General features: G+C 44.9%; 1 protein-coding gene across 1 annotated transcript in view; it reads left to right on the plus strand.

Annotated features, from left to right (window-relative positions):
- Positions 1-20,724, plus strand: part of ACOXL (acyl-CoA oxidase like) — a 315,844-nt gene that overhangs the window by 69,072 nt on the left and 226,048 nt on the right. The window contains exon 10 of the mRNA XM_021697716.1: positions 3,230-3,264. Within this exon, the coding sequence (XP_021553391.1) occupies positions 3,230-3,264 (35 nt within the window). The remainder of the gene's footprint in view (positions 1-3,229; positions 3,265-20,724) is intronic.

Here is a 20,724-nt window from a genome sequence, read left to right on the forward strand (position 1 = left end):
AGTATGCAGGAAGAGGAGGAAGAGACATAAAGAGTCTCCTTGCTCATGTTCCAACCTGGGCCTTCAAAGCAAGGCCCACGAGCCCTTTTCTACGTTCCAGCGTCTTGTCAGGGCTGCCTAATTGGATCCAGTGCATTCCGTGTGGAGTTTAAGCTCTGTTTCCAGAATGAGTGCACAGTGCCCTGTTCCCATCCACCACATGAGTCTGTTCCCATGTAGCTCTGGGCCCTTTGCATGGGTTCGGATCATCTTGTTCCCTGGCGTGTCGTTACCTGGCCTGTTCACACACAGGCCCGTGGGATGCTGTGGCGGGTCTGTGGATTCCCTGATTCGCACTTTCTTCCTTCACAAAGATAACCTTTTTAAAATGACAATAAAACATATTGGATTCAGAAGCCAGGAAAAGGCAAATACAAGTGCTTAATTGAAATCCATCTCTGTGAAGGATTTATCACCCCAGCTCTTTCAACCGGCATAGCTACCACTGAAAAACTTCCTCTGCTTTTTTCTTATTTTTGTCCCTCCCACGCCCATTTTCTCTCCCTACTCTAGCAAAGGCGTATCTTTCAACTGTGGAAAAGCCACCAATTAAGCAGTACTCTAAAGCTTACCAAAATATTCGGTTGGTAAAATTATCTTATAATTAGCCTCACTGGAAGCCAGAACTTTTTAACTCCAGGAAATGTAAAGTTACGTGGCATGTGAAATCGTAAATTGCTCATCCTGACCTTTTGGCTGCAGTTTCTGTTTTTATTTCCTTCCCTAAATAATTTCCTCCTTGTTCTTTAAATTCTTGATTGTCCCTGAGGCATCTTCCTTTTCCATTTGCTTAAATCTCAAAAAGATGTACTCCTGGTTCAGCTGACAGATAATTGAATATATTCAGGTGAGTGTGATATGAAATCACCTTGATGTTATGAATTTCATGCCTTCACTTCTAGATAATCTTTTTGTAAAATTAAGCCTATCTTCCCTGAGTCCCGGCTCACTGATGTCGGTTCTGCATTTGGGGTCTGCATGGTGGTAACACACCGCCAAATTATTCTGGAGCTAAGCTGTTCGAACAGTGGCTGGGGGATTCTGCAGTGTGTTAAGCTGGACCGAAGTGTTGGGCTTTCTTTCTTTTAAAAAAAAGTGTAATTGAAATATAGTTGACATGTAACATTATATTCATCCCAATGATTTTACTTCTCCTAACTCTCCCTCCCCATGCCTCTTCGTCACCCCCTCCACCCTCCAGAGGGTATAAACTTTGAGTTGTAAGAGGAATGAGCCCAGGGAGACTGCACCCACCCCCACCACCACTGGGGCTGACATCAGGGGAACTGCCAGTGATGTGTTTGGGGATGTGAAGGTCCAACTTAGGAGGACTTGGGCCCAGATGATGCTTGGATTTTTAACTGCCGTGAGTTCCTTAAACTAGTAGTGCCATAGTTCAGCCACAAGTGGGTTGATGAGACTTTCATAGGCATGGTTGAGGCTGATCATCATTTTTACACGATGAAATACTTTCTAAGTTCCAAGAACTAACTTAAAAATTAAATTGGAAAATGAAGGGCTGCCTGGGTGGCTCAGTGAGATAAGCATCCAACTCTTGATTTCTGCTCAGGTCATGATCTCAGGGTCATGGGATCAAGCCCTGTGTTGGACTCTGTGCTCAGTGGGGAGTCTGCTTGGGATTCTCTCTCCTTCTCCCTCTGTTCCTCGCCCCCCCTCCCCTGCTAACTCTCGCTCTCTCTCTTAAAATAAGTAAATAAATAAAATCTTTAAAAAAATTTTTGGGAAATGAAAACATTTTCATAAATGAGGTATTGCCCATATATAATGGTAGTAGTGGTAGTTACTATTTATAGTTTTTCCGTTCCATAGGCAGTATGCACACATGTGTGCATGCACACACAGGTATAAACACAAAAATAGAAAAATTGCTTAATGCTTACATGAGAAAATAATTATTTGCCCATTATATAGTTGTAAACACTGTGGCTCTGAGAGTTTAAATAACTTGATGCCCATATAGTTAGCAGTTGAACTCGTGTGGCCTGACTCTTCTGGAATTTGCTACTGACCTTGCACGAACTAGCTGAGGTCCATGCCGTATGACTCGACCCCCACTTATGCTTGAGAGGTTTCCATGACACCCCCACAGAGTAAAAAGGAAATCACGGTGTCCCCTTGGCCTCCACTTGTCGCTGTGTCCAGCAATGGTATACACTTTCTCTTGATGTCACACATGTACTGCAGGCTCAGTCTCTTTGCTGTCCTCAGAGGCGTAATTTGCTGACCTTGAGCTTATGGAATCAGTGTGAAGATTGTGCAGATCCTCCTGGCAAGACTGGCTCAGGTGGTCAGTCCCCCATGGCCTGGTCTCCACTCGGCTCTCCTGGGGCAGGGGGGTAGGGAAAGAACTCCTCCCAGGACCCGGGTCTGACAAACCTCAGAATCAGCCACACACGGAATCCCGTCCTTTCACGGCTGTGTCTCAGAGCTGGAAGAGCCCTGTTTTGCTCATACAAACAGAGAGTAGAATGCTGGTTGCCAGGGGCTGGGGGTGGGGGGAAATGGGGAGGTGTTGGTCAGAGGGTATAAACTTTGAGTTGTAAGAGGAATGAGCTCTGGAGATTTAATGCACAGTGTGGTGGCTATAGTTAACGATACTGTATTGTATACTTAAAATTTGCTAAGAGAGTAGATCTTAAGTGGTCTCACTGAAAAAAGAAAAAAAAGGTAACTATGTGAAGTGATGGATGTGTTAATTAATGTGATAATGTATGGTAATAATTTCACACTGTATATGTATATCAAATCATCACATTGTATACATTAAATATATACAATTTATACAATGGGTTAATTATACCCCAATAAAAAATAAATTAAATTTAAAAAAATTTAAGAAAAAAGAAAAAAAGAAAAAATGCAAAATAAAATAAAATAAAATAAAAAGCTCTGTTATGGAAGGTCTTCCAGATGAGAGACACCCATTTAACTTGAGAGACACAGGAAATATTTTAGGTGTCTCTAAGACCCTTTCAAAATATGGCTGTCCTTTAAGAACTATGTTGAAACTAAAGATCTGTCATTAAAAGGTGTTATTTATGAAACATAAGCAGTAGGAGATTTTAGGAAATGTTTAAAAAATAATGGACCATAATAAGTTAATTTTCTTGTGAACTCAGCATACTCTTAATATTATTTAATATGTATTTTCCCCTCTTTTTAATTACAGCTTGGGTTGACGATAGCCATTCGCTACAGCCACAGGTAAAGTTAATTTTTTTTTTTTTTCTCTTAAGGGATAACCTTACTGGTTTATAGCTTTTGGTTTGCTTAAGTCTGTGGGTTTTTGAGCTTAATTTTGGTGGCTGCTCTACCCATGGTATCAGTTCACAGCAATTAGAATTGTTGTAGTTGCTTGACTGGTGGAGGTTACTGGCTATTTGGAGGAATTAGGGTTTCTACGTAAAGGTGGTGGTAGGTAGTACATTTCTTTTAAAACAAAAAATGTACTGCTGTAGGGCAGGGACACAAGTGATTTCTGGGGAATATATTCCATCTAAGGATAAGAACAGAAATCAGGGCTGTCCTGCGTGAGAGGCGGAGGCCAGACAAACAGAAAGCTGGGTGAAGGCTTGTTAATGAAGCCCCTGGCCCCTCCATGGGGCTCCCCCTCTTGTCTTACAGTCATCTGAGAATGGCTGAATGCTCCATTTTTTGTCTTGCTTCATGATTTCTGCCTTTTCCCCGAGTGCACCACGTTTATGAAAAACCTTGGTTTCTTGTACTAATATTCATTAAAATGTATTACAATGTTGAATTAGTTAAAGATCCAGTCTCCATGGAGGGGCGCCAAGCAATGTCCCCCCTGTCTTTACACAAACAGTTCACAGCCTCCCCAAGTGCCACCCGCCGGTCAGCTTGGGACATCTGGCCAGCTCTCCACAAACAAACTGTAGTTACCTCAAAGATTGCCTCCTAAAAATGCTTGTAACAGGTTGTACGTACTCGTTTACATTCAGCTCTGACTTGAGCCACAAAGTGGGCAATCAGAGAGGCCTCGAAAAGCTGTTGGTGCCCCGTGTGGGGTAGAGCAGGAAGAAGGCAGGCCTGGGTGAGAACCACCCGGAACTGGCATTGAGCGTGTGGGAAGAAAAGTGTTCATGCTAGATGTTTCTAGATACTCTCAGAAGAACGCTGCTCCAGAGCAGCTCAGATTACTTCCCGGATCGTAGGTGTGCGTGATGCTTGCGCACAGCCAGGTGGGGCGTCCTGCAGAAGCACCTGTTCCCTTGTCAGCATGGCCAGGCTGCTGGACTGACAGGATGTACAACCGCTCTGCCCCTGGGAAGCCTGGTGTGGACAGCGGGTCCTGGACTCTCATGTGGGCTGGATACTTGGTGGGGGTGTGCGTGTGGAGGGGGTGGAGGGCAGATTTTGCCCTTTCCATTCTTTTCCTTTTGGTGGAACTTTCCTCATATCTGAGTCCCTCTCCTCAAGAAAAGTAGCTGCCTGTTTCTGCAGGAGAGCTGAAGGTGCCTCTTCCCTAAGAAAGCTAAGGCCTTGCTCTGGTTTGGAGAACAAACATGTGCTTGTTCCTGCAATGGGGAAGGTTACTCTGTGGCTCTGTGGAGAGTTCTAACTGGTGCAGAAACTCAGAGTCTATATGGAGCTTGAGAAGAAAGCGTTCTTTATTTTTTTTTTAAAGTTTTTTTTTTTTTTTGATGTAGTGTTCCATGATTCATTGTTTGTGTATAACACCCAGTGCTCCATTCAATACGTGCCCTCTTTAATACCCATCACCAGGCTAACCCATCTCCCCACCCTTCTCCCCTCTAGAACCCTCGGTTTGTTTCTCAGAGTCCACAGTCTCTCACGGTTCATCTTCCCCTCGGATTTCCCCCCCTTCATTTTTCCCTTTCTACTATCTTCTTTTTAATACTTGGTGAGGCTGAGGGACTTTTGCCAACTCTCAGCCTTTTCCAATCAGGGAATCAGGTAAGAAAGCAGAGCAGGGTAGACCTGACGGAAGGCTGCATGGTGCCTTTGCCCCTGTGCTTAAATGGGGTCAGGCCTGTGTTGTGGAGAATATTCATTCTCGCCCCGCCCTTGGCCAGGGCAGGCACCTGGCATCTTTCCGTATGGTTACCAACACCTCACTGGGTTGGTGGAGACTCTTCTGTCCCTCCTGTTGCCTGGCCCTGTCACCCACCTCTGTCCTTAAAGAGAAGGAAGAAGATGAAGGGTGTGGGTTTCTGGTTGTGTCTCTTCTTTAAAAAAATCCTGCTAGTTTATTTAGATTAATTGAAGCTTCAGTCTTTCTGTTGATTACTTTTTTTTTTTGGTAAAATACACCTAACATAAAATTTGTTATTTTAACCCTTAAAAAAGGTTAAAAAGTATACCGTTCAGTGATATTAAGTACATTCACATTCTTGTGCAACTATCACCGCATCCATCTCTAGAACTTTTTCGTCTTCCCGAAGTGAAACTCAATACTCATTGAGCAGTAACTCCCCACCCCCCCTGCCTCCAGCCCTTGGTAACCCCCATTCTACTTAATGTCTCTGAATTTGACTACTATAGGATCCTCATATAAGTGGAATCATACAGTATTTATCTTTTTGTGTCTGGCTTCTTTCACTTAGCATAATGTCCTCAGGATTTATCCATGTTGTAGCGTGTGTCAGATTTCCTTCCTTTTTAAGGTTGAATAATACTCCATTGCATATGTGTGTGTGTATGTGTGTATCTATATATCTATATAGATAAATGAATATATATATCACTTTTTGCTAATCCTTTCATCTGTCAGTAGACATTTGGGTTGCTTCTGCCTTTGGCTATTGTTAATGATGCTGCTATATACATGAGCATTTAAAAATCTCTTTGAAACCTTGCTTTCAATTCTTTTGGGTATATACCCAGAAGTGGAATTGCTGGATCATATGGTAATTGTATTTTTAGTTTTTTGAGGAATCGTCATACTGTTCTTCTGTTGATTACTTTTAAAAATGGGGTTGTATCCTATGTGTATGTAGTTCTGGGTCCCCTTCAAAGGCTCACAGTTGCTACTGAGAAACAGTTTCCATTTCTATTGTCATGTCTACCCAGAACCCAGATGCTGGAATTAAGGGCTTCCTAGGTCCTCTTCATGTGGGTAAGGATAATTTTGGAAGCAAGGTTTGGGACTTGAGGCTTTAATAACCAGGTCCGTTTCCCAAAATCTAACAGGAGGGCCAGGGCCAAGAGCAATGGTGCGAGAATCCTGTAGTAGATGGAGGTGGGACGAAGGGAAGGGAGGAGGTGAACATGGCTCCCGACGGCATCACTGGGAGGATGGGTTCACTTAGGAATGGGTGGGAGGGACTTCAAGAACATGAGTATGCAGAGGAGGAGAGGAATCACTAAATCCTATGAACTTGGTGGGCAGGCAGTGCCTCTCAGCCTGCCATAGACACATGGGGCAGAGCAGCCTGGAACAGGGGAGCCCTTGTGTGGGGGACTTAAGGCCCAAAGGATGCCTGGTTTTGTTTTTATACATCTGCATTTTTGCCACAGCCATCAAATCTCCCTTGTTAGGATGAAGAAAGCTAGAGCATCCTTTCCCCCGATTCCTGTACTAACACTTGCCCACCCCAACGACTCCCACCCCTGCCCTCAGACGTGCTGGTTTAGCCTCTAACTCCTGCTAGACCAGTAACACCAGACTTGGTTGTGTGGTATGCGAGTGTGTGTCTGTGTATGCGTCTGTGTGTGAGACGTCACGTGGGGTCAGATGCTGAGGGGTCAGGAAGTGGAGAACGACATAGTCATATTCTGATGACATAGATGTGCCAAGCAAGGAGGAGCATCGACTGTGACCGACTCTGCATTTGACAACAGGTCCTGCACACATTTCATTTATTATCATGGTGTTTTAATTTATTTTTGTAAAGTCAAGTCATTTTCACAGAGTGGAAAAATTGTCTCTTAGTGTTCATTCCCCCACGGCTTGGCTTGAGGTTTTCGAGTGGAATCCACACCGTGGTAACAGCTGGGTAACCCCCAGAAGTGCCCTTTGCAGATAACAGCTCTTGGGGCCCCACCACCCACACAGTGGGGAAATTGTTCCCCACTGTGTGGGTGTTTTGTTTTTTTCTTTTTCTATAAGTCTGAAAGAGGGTTTAGATGTTCTTCTTGTCCGTCCCTGTGCAGCAGCCTGGAGAAGCCTGCTCCCTCCTGGTGGGAGCTCCTGGGCAGAGACCAAGTGGCTCAGAAGTGACCCTCTCACTTTGGCTCTTGCTTCTCTGATACAACGGAGAGGCCACGTGAGCCAACAGCATGCCATTTTTGCACATGGCCCCTGTGTCCGTGTTTCCAAGAATTGCCCATGGAAGCAGGGTGGGAGAGCGGTGAACTAGCCCCCAACAGAATTATTTCCTTTCTTGTTCCTGTTCATTGTCTTTCTTTAATAAATAAGGAGGGAAACAACTTTTCCACTTGGCTCTGTTACAGTTAAATGGAAGTTCATAGAGGTTTGACTTTTAGATGAAGCCTAAAGATGTTTCTTTCCCACAACTGACTTTTTCTATCCATTTCTCAGAGGCCCTAACGAAGGCCAAATTTGGTACCCTGTCCCAGGCCTGTGCCCTAACCCTAATTTTGGAGTTACAGGTACCAACCCCCTAACAGGTTTTGGTGTTCCCTGAGGGCTGGCCAGGGGAAGGCAGGATTGGGGAGCTTGTGTGTGATCAGTCCCAGAGAAGTGGGCAAGTTGACAGTTTGATGATCCCTGAGTTGGACTTTGGAGGGCATGGCCTTACGCCGAAAACGCAGACCCCTTGATTAAATGTCATTCTGAGACTGCCTTCGGGTGTTTGCTTTGAATGAGCCAGAGGGCCTAGCAAGAAGTGAAGGGGTCATGTACTTTTGTGTTCTGATTTAGATTAGAGTGGAGTTTGAAGTTTACAGATGAATCAGAATGCTTATTGAATGGACAGCCTGCATCAATGAACAAATGAAATTGTCATCTTGAAATACAAAGGGAGGGAAAGACAAGAAACAGGGCCATCAGGCCTATTGGACTTTGATTTCAAGTGTTGGCAAATACCTAGCAACTCCCATTTGGAGCTGGTTTGATCTTGTGGAGACAGCTGGGGGACACTGTTGTTCTCCAAATTTTGTAAAAATAAACAAAGATGTCTTTCTGCCCTTTTTTCCCCCCCTTCCAGGGAGTAGTTGTTTCTGTCACTGGGGCTTTCTGGCCAACTGTTCCATCTGTCTCTTTTTCAGACTTCACAGTGAGGTCCTGACCAGATTTATACACAGGTTGCCAAGAAATTTATTCAACCCCAATGGCATAATCTTAAAAGCAAAGTCATCTTTTGGAAGGTTACATTTTTAAGATAACCTTAACACAAAATATTGCCCCTGAAGAGCAGAATATGAATACTCTCAGGGTGTCTGAATTATGTGATCTGACTCAGTGAGGACCTCCAACACTGCAGATATGTTGTTGGCCTCTTACAGCAGAGCTCTGCTTAAGGCTGTGGATGTGCCTGGAGAGTGGGAGATGCTTTTTAGGGTCCAGGGGGTAAGGGGTATGTGAATGTGCCTTCCTGTGCCTCTCCCATCCCCTTTAATCCCTCGTCTGATTTTAATTTGGTGGCCTTATTCTCCAAAGACATCCTGGTCCAGGCTCTCGGCCGTTTCCCCATTCAAACCTGCTTATCACGTGTCTGATGCCACACCCACAGGATGGTCTCTGGGAGGATATTTTGCCTGCCAGTAAGAGGATCTTTCTCAAATACAGATCTGATTATGCACCTCCCACTCAAAAGTTTCCACCCACCTCCGAGCTCAGGGAACAGAATTCTGATCCCAGACTTCCTCTCCAACCCTGTCTCCTCAAATTTTGCAGCCCTGATCTTCCTGCCTGCTCCACCCCTTGCTCTTGCTATTTCCTTTGAAGAATTAACTTGCCTCTTCTCTTCGGCATTAGGGATCTCCCACTCCTCCAGTGGCCCCTTGGATGGAAAAGATGTGACCTCATCTTCAAAAATTTGTCAAGGAACCATGTTCTTTTCTGTTGTTAGGGCTCAGGGCTGACCTCAACTTTGCGTCTTTTCCTTTCTATACCAGGGAGCAGGTTGGAGAGGCAGACTGCATTCTTGTCCCCCTCCCACATCAGAACATGTGGACTCTACAACCCAGCACTTAGAGCCAAGGCCATTTGGCAAAGCCATCCTGGGTGGGTGAGTTTGGAAGGAACTGGTCAGTCTTTCTTTTATGGTATCTCTGAAGAATGACCATTCCCTTACTTTCAAAAGGGCAAGACACCTAACTTAAATTGATCCAGAGATTTGACAAAACCCCAATTCAAACATAGAAACGTAAATGTAAATATTTTGCCTAATGGTAAGCTAATTCAAAGAGTGACAAGCTAATTAAAAAATTTATATGTAAAGGCAAAAAACCTGGATTAGCCAAAGCAATTTTGAAAGAGTTAAAAGACTTATACTACCCGGCTTCAAGACTAACATAGGAATCAAAGCAGTGTGGTCAAAGGACAGATAGGCCAGTCGGACAGAATGAAGAATCTGAAAGCAGACCCACACATACCTGATCAATTGATTTTCAACAGAAGCACCAAGATAATTCAGTGGAGAATGGATATAAATGGTACTGGAACAATTGAACACCCTTTAAAGAAAAAAACCCCAAACCCTCAACCCTTACCTTACAACATGCACAGTTATGAACACAAATGGGTCACGTGCACAAAATAAAACCTAAAACTGAAAACGTTATAGAAGAAAACATAGCTGCAGATCCTTGTGACCTTGGGCAAGGCAAAGATTGCTTTGGACACAAAGAGCATAAACTATGAAAGAAAAAGTTGGTAAAATGGATTTTTATCAAAATTAAAAACATCTGCTCTGTGAAAACCACTTGCTAGAAACTACAAGCCACAAACCAGGAGAAAATATTTTCAAAACACATATCTGATAAAGGACTTGTATCCAGAATATGAGTAGAACTCTTACAGACCTTTAACAAGATAGCAATTTAATAAGTGGGCCAAAAAACTCTTGAGCTGATGCTTTACCAAAGAAGAGACACATATGAGATGGCAAAAGAGGTACAAGAGATGGCAAATAAGCACAGGAAGGGACGCTCAGCATCGTTCGTCATTAAGAAAATGCAAATTAAGACCACGATGAGATACTATTACACATATATCAGAATGGCTTAAACACACACCAAAACAACAACAACAACAAAACCCAAAACAATAAAACACAAAACCACAAAATCCTGGCAATGCAGTATGAAGGTGCTGATGAAGATATGGAGTAATTACAGCTCTCCTACACTGTTGGTGGGAAAGCAAAATGGTGTGGCCACTTTGGAAGATCCTTTGAGTTTCTTACAATGCTAAACATCACCTTACCATGTGACCCAGTGACTATATTCCCAGGTAGCACTGACACAAGAGAAATGAAAACATGTGCCCATACAAAGACTTTATGCAAATGTCTATAGCAGCTCTGTTCACAATAGCCCGAAAGTGAAAACGATCTCAAATGCCCTTCACCTGAATTGGATAAACAGACTGTGGCCCATCTCCACAGTGAAATATTACTCGGCAATAAAAAGGCATCACGTTGAGTGGAGGAAGCCAGACTCCAAAGTGCACATGCTGTGTGATTCTTTTTTCATGACATTCTGGAAAAGGGAAAACTATGGGAAGAAAAGTGGGTAGGGGTAGGGGTTAACTAGAAAGTGGTATGAGGAATTTGGTGGGGGGGAGGGGGGGGTTGGTGATAGACATATTCTTAATCTTGGTAGTGAGGGTTCCATGACTGTGTATTTCTTTCTATAGAACTATAACATCTGAAACAGGTGAATTTTACCATAAGGGAATTAAACCTCAGTGAACTTGAATGAAAGAGAGGTAGGGGAGAGCCTGGGCCACTCCTGTGTGAGACCACCTAGTTGGAGGCCACATTAATAGTCCTGTGTCCACGTGCTTCTGAGTATGGAATTATGTTGTGTTTGGTATGCCCAGGGTGAGGCGTTGGTTTCATAATTTTGCTCACTTGATTGTTTTCAGTGAACGTGAGCTGTTAGGTGTGTAACCACATGCAGGTTAATTCGCTGATCTTTCTAAGGCTTTCCCTGTGAACCAGTTCACAGGTGCAGTCAGAACTTTTGTCAACCGTGGACTTTTCAGATTGGAAGGTGCTCAAGCGAGGCCCTCTTAGTGGGGGCAGTTCAGCCTGAGGCAGTTGGGTTTGACCTTATTCTTCACTCACTAGGTTGCTGCCAGGGAGGGGGTTATTGGAGGGGCTGCAGGGGGCTGCCAGAGCTGGCCCTCCATTCTGTGGTTCACTGAGCCCGCAGGGGGTGCTGGGATGACATGTTGGGCTTGGCTTGCTCCCCTCTGTGGAGCTGAGGTCCCCAGTGCAGGTGCCTGAGGTCACGTTCCAGGAGGCACTGCTCATCTCATCCATCTGGAAAACTCATCGGCTGGCTGGTCACCCTGGAGACCCGGGGAATGGGGTGCAGCTGTTTCCAGATCTCACCAGTGAGAGAGTAGTGAGAAAGCAGCTCTGCGTTCTGCACCCCCCCAGCTGCTGAGGTAATGTGGCAGGTGTCACCCCAACTCCCACTTGGTTGATTGCTGCTGAGTACTGGGCAGGGGGCAGGGCCCCAGCGACCAGTGAATGGGCTGCCAGCCCATTGCACCGGGGCTAAGGGCAGATGGGGAAACCAGCCTGGATGAAGATCACCAGCACATTCCTCACTGTGCTGAGAGGAGCTGCCATTCTGCCAGGGCCAGGGGAGACAGCTCGCGGACCGCTGTCTAGGCTAGTGTTTATGACAGCCAAGCTGGTTGGGGGGAAGTGCAGGGTCCTTCTCTACATTCCCTTGACTGGTACCATAATGCCCTTGTCCAACAGATCACCTATAGTGAACAAGCAATTGGTCATCACCCATTTTGGAGGAGAGTTTACTAAGGCCCTGGTGATGCTTCTGTTAAGTGGGAGAGGACAGAGGGATTCTCTGATCAGCCTGATGTGTTGGGGGGCCTGATTTTCTATGGCTTTACCTGCAAGCTTGGCTTAAGGTACTACACCCCCTCTTCCTGAAGAATGTTTTCCAAGTTTTAATGTACAGCTAAGTTGGCAAGACGTAATCCTGAGGCGCTGTTAAACAAGCCACAGAAAATTCTAGAGTTACTTCCTTCCAGTCACCAGGGTGCCTCATTTATAGGTAATTTTTTCCTGTATGAAAGATATTTTGGCCTCTTCTGTGGCTCAAACTATCTATGCATCAGGAACATTCTGTACACAGAGGACTGGGCCTGTGGAGGACCTGAGGGGTCTCCTGAAGGGGGTTGCGCGTATGCCATCCGCTGTGGGCCCAATGGGAAAGGAATTGTGCAAGGTAGCTCTTTTTTCTTTTTCCTGAGGTATCTTATCACTTAGATTTTGCTTCCGCTGAGGTTCGTAGAGCCTCAAGTGCCAAGTAGAGAAGGAAATATGTAAATTTACACTCTTGAGTCTTTTATAATGTAGATGTGACTGCTTATCACAGCGGCTTGTTCTGGTCCTCAAGACAGCTTCCTCCTCCTTAGAGTTTGCGGTGGGTGGAGACGGTGGGGGTGTTAGCCGCACAGACGGAGCCACTTTTATATCCTCACATGTAGGCATCCGCAGATGTCCGCAGCATTCCTCCTCCAGAGAAAAACTGCTCCTCTGTCCACATTCCCAACCGTGTTGGCCTCTTACCTGGTGGTACGTCTTGCGGTTATTGATTTCTTTATCCTGGATGGTAAGGGTGATAAAGGAAGTGTTTGTATCCTCACCAAGGAGGCAGGATGTGATGGTTTTACACCAATCACCAGGAGTTCTGAACTGGGGGATTTTATCCCCTAGGGACATCTGGTGATATTTTTGGTTGTCCCAACTTGTGGGAGGGTACTACTGGCATTCAGCAGGTGGAGGCCAGGGATGCTGCTAACCATCCTATACTGCATATAGGATAGCCCTTCACCACCACAAGAATGATCCTGCCCCAAATGTGAATAATCCCAAGGCGGAGAAACCCTGCCCTAACTGAGAGCTTCTCAAGGTCAGTGCAGTGTTTATTCCTCTTTCGATCTTCAGGGCCTGGCAGGTATCATGTGTTCAGTCAGCAGAGATTGACTCAAATCTGTTATTACGAGGCTCACATGCTATGTTGGCTTTTGTGTTGACAAAATACTCTCCTGAAAACCTCTTTGTCCTCTTTTGTTTGCCTGTTTGCTTAAGCATAGAAATCAAATCAGCTTTCAATTAATCATGCTCATGGGCGGGGGAGAATGGTAGCCTCTCCTAAATGGTGTATCACCCAGAATGCATTTACGGTTGTCCATGCAACAGTAGAGAAGTACAAATCAACAATTAGCCCCATTTGTCACTTTCTGGAGCCAGCCCTCTTCCACCCTAGTTTGGTTGTCATTGTCATTGGAGACACATGGGAGGGCTCTGCCCTGATAAGCCACAAGGTGTGACAGGTAATTGGAAGGCAATTTATTATTTTACCTTGACTGTCCTATTTCCAGTCTTCTTCTCACCTCTTCCTCTCTATAAAATCTTAAAATGAAAAAGAAATAAGATCCAGGACATTTAAAAAATCCAATTGAATGTAAATTCATTTGTTTGGTTCATTCAACTAGTATTTATTATCTACCATGAGTAGATTAAAGGTGAAAGCCCACCGTGTCTGCCTCTGGTGACTCTGGTGGGAATCCTGGATGTTAAGGGTGATAAAGGAAGTGTTTGTATCCTCACCAAGGAGGCAGGATGTGATGGTTTTATACCAAGTGGATATGGGGATTTGAACTCACACCTCTGACACCTAACAGAAGACGTGTTTCCTAAAATGTGTCACCAACCCCACTGGGAGTCCCGAGGATGATTTCTTGTGGCTTAGAGCTCTGATATGGACTCAGCCCCAGAGAGGAGTGCTTGTTTTCTCGTCACTCACAGGGGCTGTGTCCTGGTGGAGAGCAATTAGATGACATTTGGGCTAGAAGGGACAGTTAATGTTGATGGAAAATTTCTGTTTAAAATACATTTACTTAAGTAAATGTAAAAGCTTAAGTAAAAGCTGAGTACATGCTGTGATGATGTGACAGAAACCACCAAGGGCCATCCACGTGGCAGTGGTCTGCAAAGTGCCCACTCAACCCCAGGGGAGAGGTGGCCTACCTCAAGTGATGATCCAGGAGGGACCAGAATTTTCTGAGTTTTCGTATCTTTGCTTGAGGAAGGGGAGGGAGGCAGTGGTCCCTGTCCCACTGGGGTAGGGTGAAGAATTCAGAGACCACTGCTCTCTGCTCAGCCTGCCCCCAATCCCAGTCCTTCATACCTGATGGCCAGGCATCAGTGGGGTAGAGAGGGGAGCTACCAACCTGTGTTCCAAGAAATTCTCTCCCATTTGAGATAGTTGACTGACCCCAAGGGGCCTATATTGTTTGAAAGGAAACCCCTGGGTGTCTTCTTTTTCTTAATAAAAATTTTAAATTATTTTTTCTTGTGGTAAAAAGCACATAAAATTTACTATTTTAACTATTTTAAAGTGTACAATTCAGTGTTGTTTAGTACATTCACAATGTCTCACCATCACCACTATCTATTTCCAGAACATTTTTTTATTGAGGTATAATTGACATACAATAATCTGTTAATTTCAGGTATACATCATAGTGGTTGAATCTTCTTTTTTATTTATATATTTTTAAGATTTATTTATTCATATTTAGCAGAGGAGGGGCAGAGGGAGAGAGAGAATCTCAAGCAGACTCCCTGCTGAGCGCAGAGCCCGACTCGGAGCTCAATCCCAGGACCCTGAGATCATGACCTGAGCCGAAATCTAGAGTTGGACGCTCAACTGACTGAGCCACCCAGGTGTCCCTTGATCTTCTTTTTAATTACATGTCCTCTGTGATGAAAATAGATAGGGAAAAACGACATGGTAGATGTTAAAAATGAAACTGCTCATAAAGAGGGAAATTGTTACTTTTTTTTTTGTATACGTGAAAGCAAGGGTAGAAGAATAAAACAGTGATTCTGCCAGTTACCAACAGTTACCCTTGACCTTAAAACCAGTCTTGATGTGGATGAAATGGCATTTTGCCATGCTTTAGATGATTCGCTGCATGCTTCCCCATTTAACTCTCTCAGCCCCTAAGATGGGCATTACTAATTCTGTCTTGTAGATAAGGACATTAATGCTCAGGAGGTTGAGGGATTTGTCCAAGATCACAGAGCCACTTAATGAAGACCATGTTCTTTCCAGTATACTGGGAGCCCCCATTGACCTGGGCATAGTTATGAATATGAGGTGCCATTTGAGGAAATGCTCCAAACAAATCAAAGAGCAACCTTACAGGAGAAGATACCAGGAAGTATCTGACTGGTTGCCAAAGAAATAAAATACAGAGTGTGTGCTGTGAAATAAGAGAGAAGATCCTATGTACTAAGGCGAAATGGAATGTAAATCTCTACTCTTATTTGGGATTATAACAACACTGACTTTACTTAGACTCAAATGATGCAACTAAGATTGGTAATTCTCTCCATACGTCCGCCTTCATCCATTCTTTCCTTCATTCATTGAACAGTTATTTTGTATCAAGTAGGATGCCTTTAGCTATGAGTAACAGGAAACCCTGGCTCAACTGTTTTAAACAGTAAGTGGGTTGTTTTCTCACTTAATGATTCCTGAAGTGAGGCAGTTTCAGAGTGGTTATTTCAGTAACTTAGTGACATCCTCAAAGACCAGGGTTGCTTTGATCTTTCTTCTCTGCAACCCTCAGCAAACTGGTTTTGTCTTTGGCTGACTCCCTCATGGTCACAAAATGGCTGCTGAGGTTCTTGCTGTCACATGCAGATGCAACAAATATTAGCAAAAGAAAAAGACCCATCTCTTCCTGTATGCCACTTTGTAGCAGCGTGGGCACTTTTTTCCCCCAGAAATCCTTCTAGAGACTTCCCCTGTTCTTTCATTGGCCACATGAACCATCCCTAAGGCTAACACTAGCAAGGAGGATGGGGATGACTGTGACTGGCTCAGTGAAGCACAGTGGCTCCAGAGAGGAGGGTGAATTACATGAACAAAATTGGGTTCTGTTACTAAGGAGAGGGGAGGAGGAGTTGGCCCAACAGCTGGAAATGCTGCTACATATAATTAAAAATTATATTGATTATGGAAAATTTCAAGCACAAGGAGAAATAGCATAGTGGATTCCCAATTACTCATCTCCTGGTTTCTATAGTTATCAACATTTTGACAATTTTAGGTTATTTTTATACTGCCGTTCACCTCCTGTTGAAGTTTTTTAAAATAAATTCCAGATATATCATTTTTTACTGTCTCCATACATAGATTGAGTACCTTCTCTATGCCTGGTTACAGATCCCAAGAGAAACGCCATTTCAGGGATAAGATACCGGTAAAGACCCGACCTGATATTAACTACATCTTGCTAAAGAGAAAAGACTAAACTCGGTGAAACAAAGGAAAATGCAGAGTAGGGTTTCCTCCAGCGCTTTTGTTCTGGCCGCATCTGGAATCCTTGGGATGTCAAGGAACAGGTGTCCTGAGAGGTTCGGGTGGGGGGTGGGGGGGTGCTCCCTGCCCTCTTAGTCACACATGGAAGGTGAGTGGAAGTTTGGCATCTCGTTTGTCATTTCCACTCTCAGGCGGATGAGGTGAATGCTTTCTAAGAGTGGGTTTTGGTTTGATGACACCTGTTTCTGCATGTTAATAGATTTCTGGGTTAAGATAGAGCCTGGTGATGTCACCTGCAGGTGCGTGAGCCTGTGGTAGCGGTCTGCTGCTTGGCATTTGTTTCACAAGGCATTGCTAGCCACATCTGTCCTCAGCTCTGAGGGTATATTCAACAGCAGGCTGAAGAAAGAGATGTTTTTAACCAGAACAGAAAGTCAGATGCAACAAGCTGACTCTGGGCTGGGGTGTAAACACATGTACTTTCCCTATGGCTTCAGCTGATTTCATTTAGTTATGGAACAAAATACAAATGGTATTTCCTTAAAATATCACGGTGGCAGTAAGAGTATATTTCCATGCACCCTTTTCTGAATTTCTTGAGCCCACCTGTTTCATGACAGGTTTAAAAGACCCCTCTTCCTCCATGTGTATGAAACAGGAAGGCTGCCTTCTTATTTTCCTTCAGTTTTTAAACATTTGCTCCTTTGACGAGAGTTCACATGCTTCATGAAGGCGGTACCTTTGTATAGAACATAAAAATAAATTCACCATTTCTCTAAATACGCTTCTCCATTTCTACCCGACAACTAAAGGTCAGATTGCAAAGCTGAATCAGTTATAGCTTCGTGTGCAGTAGATACTCAACCTGAGCTGATTTTATCTGCCTGGGTTTTGTCAAATGTTAGTATTTGCACAGTGATTAAAAACAGAAGTCTTTTGCATAACTATATTTGAAAAAAATCTTAAAAAAAAGAGAAAGAGAATGGAGTAATGACATGAAATGATGCCATTTGACTTGGTACTTGTGTAGTTCGGGTGGCTTTTGTAGCAGTTACAGTTCTTAGCGGAGCTTTCTAGAATGTGCATGTTGTGGTTGGGTGCTCTTTGTTTCACGGGCTGTGCATTTTGGTGCTATGTGAGAATCTATCCGACCCCAATACATTTTATTTGACATGCACAGCTGGGTCGCTGGAGCATAGTCCAGGCCATTAAAAAGAATGCAAAAGAAAACACAGACAATCTATTCATCAGAAGGCTGTGAAAGGAAGACTTTCTGGGCAGGCTGTGGCAGGAACGCACCTGGAGGAAGGAGAAGGAGGAAAACCAACTGGGCGCCCAGGGAGCAGGGAGGAGGAAACACAGCTGCCCTTGACCTCTGATGCTGCACATGGCCGGGGGCTTGGCCGTAGGTGAAACCTGATTCCATTTCCAACTTGTGGAATCTAATTTTAGGGTGCTCCACAAACAGGAGAGTTTCATGGCTGGACTGAGGTCTTATTTGCCAATGGGTATATGTTCACCCTGTGTTTGGTGCTCAGTGGCAACCCAGGCAAAGGCATGTATGAAGGCCACCTTGCGTCTGAGGGTGACATCTGAGGTTCCTGACCTGTCAGTCCGTGTTAGGTCTCCCCAGGCACCCCTCGGTCTCCCCAAAGAAGGAAGAGAGGAGGCAGCTTCTGGAATCCTGGGGAAGCCTTGCTTTCGCCATGGGATGTTCCAGTAACCTCAACCCCAGTTCATACAACCCACCTGGCCCGCAACCCCATCCTCCCCTTCTTACTTCCTATTTGTGATTCTGCAGCATTGGTTTCACACTTTGCTCTTTTGTCCAGTGCAGCCAGCTTTCCTTTCTGTGGTCACCAGCACAGACACTTTGTATTTTTGTCTAAAGGCTTTCCTAGGGGAAGGTCCCTCACTACCTCAGGGGCATCCTCTTAGCAGCGGGCATGTCTATGTATCACCTTAGTTACTCAGACCTTTTCAGGGGGGCCACTCAGAGCCTGGCCCAGGCTGAGACATGGCTTGCTGTCCCCAGCTTGCTCACAGGTCTTTGGAGAGCATCACTGTGTCATTAACTCAAGATCATGGATCTTGGTGCAAAGATAGAATGCTGGGGGTACCTAAGAGCCTTCCTCTTGGGCCAGAACTCCACACAGGTCTGCACCGCAGAGACCAGGAGCTTTGGAGAGACACAGACAGACAGTATCTCCTCCACTGTGCAGCTGGGTGATTCCGTGCAAGTCCAGTGCTTCACAGAGACTGTGGCAAAGAGCACCCAGGAAGTGGCAGCTGGCCCTCTCTCCATCTTGGGGACCACACATGGAGCTGGTTGATTAAAACATCCCTCCTTTACCCGATGGGTCCTGTGTTCTCTGAGGTGGGGGTGACGCTGGGAGTGAGCGTAACTCTATGGAATCAGAGCCCACAGTAAATTCTACAAGTGTTCCTATGAGTAACAAGATGTTTCCTTTTTTTTTTTTTTTAAAGATTTTTATTTATTTTTTGACAGAGAGAGAGAGACAGCGAGAGAGGGAACACAAGCAGGGGGAGTGGGAGAGGGAGAAGCAGGCCTCCCTGCTGAGCAAGGAGCCCGATGCGGGGCCCGATTCCAGGACCCTGGGATCATGACCTGAGCCGAAGGCAGACGCTAAATGGCTGAGCCACCCAGGTGCCCCACAAGGTGTTTCCTTTTTAATGGCTTTGTTTCAATATTGATTTTTGCAAAATATTCGTGATTCCCAAGTGAAACCAGGCTCCAGACTCATAAGGCATTTTCAGAAACCTTTTCTTTTCTTTTCTCTTCTTTTCTTTTCGGTTGCTTATAAAGCTCAATGAAATTTTACAGCATATTAAAACAATAAAACAAAACAAAAACTTTGGTCTAGGACTAAGGTCCTTGACAAATATGGTTTGACAAGACTGACTTAAAAAATAAGAACGACCAAAACCCAAACCCTGAAAATATACGTGGCTTTTCCCTTTGGGATGGCAGTTTAAGGTGTCCATTTGGTTAGCTGACCTCTGAGAACGACCAGAATGAAAATGGCTCCCTGACTCCTTTCGGTGCTTCATTGATTCCCTTCCCCCCACATCCTTCCTCGCATACGTTCTGCTCCTTGACCTGGAACGGGAAACTCAAAATGTAGCCCTGGCCATGTTATTAAATTGTAAACTTTTAAATTCACACAGGGTAGTTGATGGGAATTTCAAAACACAGGGTGAAATTCTGCTCTTACAAAGACGGAACAAAAGCTCTCTGTCTTTTGGAGGTCACTAATCCGGTGTTTGCACCTTATTGTCACTACGTAATGTCTGAAAAACTTGGAATTATTTCCAATTAGTGGGTTTAAGTGGATCTTGCTCTCTGAGCCGTTGACCCCTCTTGTTTGTTTAGCAGGATTTTCTCACCGGTCTTCACCTTGCTGCACATTGTTTCGCTGTCAGGGCGTCTGCACTGCTCCGGATGACCCCTGCAGAAATGTCCGTATCGTGAGACTCGGGAGCTGTTGTGAATTTTGTGATGACAGATGGCAGAGGCATAAAAGGCACCTCCGTGGGCTTTGTGAAAGGGGATTTGGGTTCTCAGAATCTTTTTTTCTCTCTCAGTTCTGGAGGCACCACTGTGATGGCTGTCAGAGCTGTGATGTGGCCCATTTAGAATCACGAGGCCCTGGAGACCGAGAACCCTCGCGTGTCCACACACACCTGCTCCCGGACACACGTGTCCCTCGCAAGCAAGCCTCGGCAAATCCGAAGGTCTCAGCCATTTACTCAGTTGGAAAAGCAGGTTCTTCCCGGGAAGTTTAACACCCTGGAGCTCTGGGGGTTTCATTTGATAGGAATTTCACCTGCTTTCTGGAGATTAGAGGGCCAGAGTTATCAAGAAGGAGAGTGGGAAGGGGGCCTCTGTGATTCTGCTTATGAAACGGGCTGCTTTCCAGGCTCTGCCTGAGACTTAGAGGTTAGTGCTAGGAAGTTTCCATGTGTAGGGAGAAGCCCAGATGGGTACAAAAGGAAGGAACAATGGAGTTTTAAAATTGGTGCAAACTACAAAACCCTGTGTGTGGTCCTAGTGGATCGCCCCCTGGGCCTGTGTTGGCGCCTCACGCCAGCACCCTGATGGGGACAAGATGCCCCTCATGGTCCAGGGAAACCCCACAGGCTCTCAGAAAAGAGTCG

This window comes from Neomonachus schauinslandi, chromosome 10 (genome assembly GCF_002201575.2).
Source record: "Neomonachus schauinslandi chromosome 10, ASM220157v2, whole genome shotgun sequence".
NCBI lineage: Eukaryota > Metazoa > Chordata > Mammalia > Carnivora > Phocidae > Neomonachus > Neomonachus schauinslandi.